Below are 4,534 nucleotides of genomic sequence, written 5' to 3' on the forward strand. Positions count from 1 at the left end.
GTGTCCTTTGCCATAAACACACCTCTGACCCCATGGTTATTTTGAGCTCCTCTTCTTCCAGTGGCTCAGATAAGCAAGTCTGAGAAAAATTCCGCACCTCCCCCAGAACTGCGATGGCCGTGCTGCTGCTTTCTGATCCTCGCTCTTACCTGTGGTTTTATCTTACAGCGCATGGTTCTCTCTCAGCACCCAAGTGTGTGTGGGTGTCTTCTGCTGCCACAAAGCTGCTCAGCTTGGAGGAGGCACAGGCACAGAGGCGAGGCCACAGCAGCTCTCCCCTTGTGCCAGAGAGCGGGGACATTGAAGTGGAAGAAGGCCCTGCAGCTGTACAGGGCAAATTCCACACCGTCATCAACTTTCCATCCAAAAGGTAAAGAGGACTTCCTTCTCCAGTACCTGTCGTCATTGTTTGGGTGTGTTTTTATGGTTTTTTTTTCCCCATTATTTCTAGTGCCCAAACTTGCAGAAACTAAGTTACGCTAATGGTGAGGTTTTCCAGATTTCAGGGCCACGTGCCTGAAACCAATTCCGGTTCTCCTCAAAGCAGAACTGTTGGTCAGACCTGCTGGCACTAGAAATTAAGCATGGCTTTGAGAAGAGGCTGATGGGGTGCTAATGTAAGAGTCAGAGATTCTTTTGAACTTCCTTTCTGGCTGCACGGTTCCTCAGCAAGCACTTACGCCTGCCAGCTCAATCAAAGCCACCCCTTAGATGCTGTCCTGTACAGCTGTGGAGCCTTTGCTCACAAGCATTTTGCTTGACAGTGTTGAGGGGAATTTAGCCAGCAAGACTTCAGGGCTGAGCTATAGGAATGGAGCTATCCTCAACTCTTGGACACAGAGCGAGTTTCTAAGCTGTGTTTCTGCAGAGACCGAGCAGTACTAGGAACAAACAACTGCTGCCAAGAGCTCAGTGCAGCTCTTCCCTCACCCTGTACCACACACGACTCACAGCATTCACTCTTTTCTCTCTCCAGACAAAATCCAGCCAGCAAGATGAAGGAATCACCAGCTGGCTGTTGGTGTTGCTGGAGAAAACCATCCTCTGGGACCAAACGCCAACTGCAGCGCAATGCCAGGGAGCCCTCAGAGACAGAAGTCATGGTCCTGGCAGGTAAAGGTGCAAATCCAGCTTTCAGAACCCCGCTTTTCAGGAACACAGAATTCAAGCTTGCAGTGCGCTTGTATCTCCTTCTAGCGTTAAATCCCTGCCGCACAGCTTCAGTTCACCCCTGACCAAGAACCACTGTCATAATTCAGCTTGTGAAAGTTTGACACTAATCCTTGCGTATCCTTTCTAGGTGAATCGAGCTCTTGCCAACCCACAAGATCCAGGGCAAGTAGCAGTGATGCGCTGTGTGCTTCCATCAGTGGAGAGCTCCTGGGAAGCACAAATCACTGCAGTTCAAACTGCAGCCTTCCAAGTAACAACAGTGATGGGGAGAAGGAGCTTGTGCAAGTTCATGTTCTGATTTCTCCCGGCTCTGCTGAAGACGCTGACCTGAGCCTGCCAGACACCACAGTCACCAGCCTGGACTGTGACCCAGTGTCTCTGCAGTGCTGTCCATCCCAAACACGGGCTGAGCGCTCCGACAGCAGCACCTCCATGCAGGAGCAGGTCAGCATCAGTGAGGAGGAACAGAGCCTCTTGGAGGGGGACTTACAATCATGTCTCCAGTCCCAGGTGCCACACAGCAGCACGAGCTCTGAGCCACCCTCTCCATGACAAGAGTAGATGATTCCCATCTTTACCCGGACCTCTCACGCCCTCCTCTCTTTTACAAAATAATAAAAGCACGCTCGTGCTCAACCATCGCCTTGACTGCCTGTGGAGTCTTCATTCACGCAGATTGGGATGAATGCAAGAAGCAACAAGGCACCTCAGCTTGCAACGCTGAGGCTGTGGGGTGCATGAAGCAGAGCTTCATGTTTGTTTCCGTTTTGTCTGGCTTTGGGATGTCTGCAGCGAGTGCTCTGCTATCATTTGGTACGATAGCAAATAATCTCTAGCATCCTAGATGCTGCTCATGATAATCCCAAACTTCCTGGTTGTGGCTTTGCGATGCTTTTCCGGGCTTTTTGATGCTTTAACACCTCTCTCCTCCCGCCGTGTCCATTCCTGGTTCCCAACCTACGAGCTGGCCATGCAAATCATCTCCAGGCCTGTCATCTTCAGAATGCAGCAGGACGAGCTCAACTTGACCAACATCTGCCCCGCCCCGGCTTCTCACTGCTCAGCGGCTTGTATACATATATATGTATAGGATATACATATATATGTGTATGGAGTGGTTTTCCAGGTCTCGGGGTGGAAAAGGTGTCCAAAAGAACTCACCTGACACAGTCTCCTCTCCTCTAGGCTGAACAAACGTAGAGATCTTGCTCTCTATTCTCTTCACTATCTTTTGCACACTGTTAACTCAGATTCAATTTACCATCAAACAGAACCCCCAGATCCATTTCTGCAGGATTGCTCTCTTAAATTCTCAGAATTTCAATGAAGCAATTTTTCAATTAAGAAACAAAGCAATCTGAAAGTGGTCCCAGCATTCACCCCCTGCACCTAGATTTGGACTGGCATGTGCATACATGCATCTGGGCAGCAGGGGAAAGAGTGAGTGGTAGGAGCGACGGAGAAGTTTGAGGTTGGAGTAGGCACGAGAGAGCACTAAGGAGAGCAGAGCTCTGCTTGTGCCAAAGCTCTGAGGCTGGCAAAGAGAGCCAGTTTGTGTCATCACTGTATCTTTCAGTATATACACATTCAGTGTACTGAAACAGAAGATGAAAGAGAATAATAAATAGAACAGGTTGAAGTCAGAAAATTAAAAAAGCTCTAAAGCCTATTAAGCCCCTCATCACCTTCAAATGCATGCCTTCAAGCCCAATATCATTGACAAAAAAATACAGAAAAAAAAATAAACACAGTTTTCAATTTCTGGAGTTCAAAAGAAAAAGACACGTTCTGAAAAACACATAACACTTCTGCAGTTTGATACCTATGTTAGGCCACTTTCTCCCCTCTAAAATATATAGGGTAGAGGCTGTCACAATCCTCAGCTGTCATCCTCCCTAATTTATCTTCTGCCTGCAGCCACACTGGTGCAAACCCATGCCCAGCAGCCTCAGTGCAGCAGCTGACAAACGGGAGCAGAGGACAGCAGACCAGCTGTCACTGCAAAGCCCCATTTGGAGAAGTACAGACTGACAGCCTCCTTAGGAGCTAAGCCATTACTTTGCATACTAAAGAGTGTTCTGGTGTTGGTTTGTGGGATTTTTGTTCATTTCTGTTTTTCTAAGTCATGCACTGAATGCAGACACTTGATTCAAAGAATTCTTTTCTTTCTTTCTTTCTTTACGTTAGGCACAGTTCCAAACCCCTAGGAGACCGCTTCCTCGTGAAGAAGAGATTTTGCCTGTGAAGTGATAAAAGCTGGACCCGTGAGTTTGCACCTGCTTTCCATGAAAACCTCCTTGCAACAAGAGTTGCAGGTCAGACGATACACATGATCTGAGACCTGGCAGGTACAGAAGCCTTTTTCAGCTCTCTGCACAAACAGCATCCACCGACTGAAGGAACGGACAGCTGAAGTTCAGGTGCCTGCAGCACCAAACCTGAGCAGGACCAGTCAAGCCTTTCTGCATCAGAAGCAGAAGCAGGCAAACGCCAGAGCAGCAATGGATATTACAGCCCCAGAGGCCCTTCCTCCACACCTCAGGTCTAAAAGCAGTCAGCCCGTCTCTCCGTCAGCCTGTCACAGAGCCCTGGGCAGAAGAGGCTTGCTTTCTGATCCTTCAGGCTCCAGCAGCTGCCTTATCAGCGTCTCGGCTTGGACTGCTTGAGGAAAAAGCAGAGGGCTGAGCTGCAGGGGAAGGGTAACTGTGGTAGATCCCTGCAGATGGGCACCTGAATTCCACACGAGTCTCTCACACCTCTGAGCTGATGATTTGCTGAGTAATTTTGTCAGCAGAACACAGGTCTTCTACTCTCTGAAGACTAAAAATTGTTTGACAAGGGATTTCTGCCTGAATTATTACTTAGATAAAGGTGTTAACTAGCATATGTGTGGAGGTTTCTATAAACATGTCTAGACAGGTAAATGTCTGTGCAGGATGTGTTGATACTGAAGTCCTGTGCCTGTGTGCTCTGTGGAATCAATCTGTAATGTTACGGTGTCAAAATCCATTGCTGAAAAAGCTGCAGCACAGGCTGTGCAGTGCAAGGATTGGGATTCTTGGAGTCATAAAATCGTAGAATCACAGAAAGGTTGGGGTAGGAAGGGACATTTAAGATCCCCCAGTTCCAACCTCCTGCTGTAGGCAGGGACGCCTGTTCTGATAAGAGGTGCTAATACTCTGATGCAGAACATCTGTTCTATGAGAAATACCTGTGATCATAATCACAGAAACGTGATTATGACTCCCCTAATTAACGAGACAGGGAAGCCCCCTCCCTGAGGTAACTGAAAAACACAGCAGTTAGGTGACCTTGGAGAGTGGTCCCCCAAGGAAGGCAGGAAACCAAGATACTCGAGATG

At 48.3% G+C, this 4,534-nt stretch overlaps 1 protein-coding gene across 1 annotated transcript; it reads left to right on the forward strand.

Moving 5' to 3' along the window:
- The first annotated feature begins 89 nt into the window (after nucleotides 1-89).
- LOC109364242 (rho GTPase-activating protein 32-like) lies at nucleotides 90-2,229 on the forward strand. Its single transcript, XM_019610882.2, has 3 exons — nucleotides 90-370; nucleotides 977-1,113; nucleotides 1,301-2,229. The coding sequence occupies exons 1-3, from the start codon at nucleotides 114-116 to the stop codon at nucleotides 1,723-1,725; spliced, it is 819 nt and encodes a 272-aa protein (XP_019466427.2). The 5' UTR covers nucleotides 90-113; the 3' UTR covers nucleotides 1,726-2,229.
- Nucleotides 2,230-4,534: the final 2,305 nt, after the last annotated feature.

Source organism: Meleagris gallopavo (assembly GCF_000146605.3).
Source record: "Meleagris gallopavo isolate NT-WF06-2002-E0010 breed Aviagen turkey brand Nicholas breeding stock chromosome Z unlocalized genomic scaffold, Turkey_5.1 Chr41_random_7180001955049, whole genome shotgun sequence".
Taxonomy (NCBI): domain Eukaryota; kingdom Metazoa; phylum Chordata; class Aves; order Galliformes; family Phasianidae; genus Meleagris; species Meleagris gallopavo.

Bases quoted from the DNA above. Each gene is read 5' to 3' on its own strand.
- LOC109364242 (XM_019610882.2), top strand. From the start codon at position 114: ATGGCCGTGCTGCTGCTTTCTGATCCTCGCTCTTACCTGTGGTTTTAT. The intron at 371-976 runs GTAAAGAGGACT...TTCTCTCTCCAG, and splicing joins ATCAACTTTCCATCCAAAAG to ACAAAATCCAGCCAGCAAGA. The intron at 1,114-1,300 runs GTAAAGGTGCAA...TATCCTTTCTAG, and splicing joins AGAAGTCATGGTCCTGGCAG to GTGAATCGAGCTCTTGCCAA.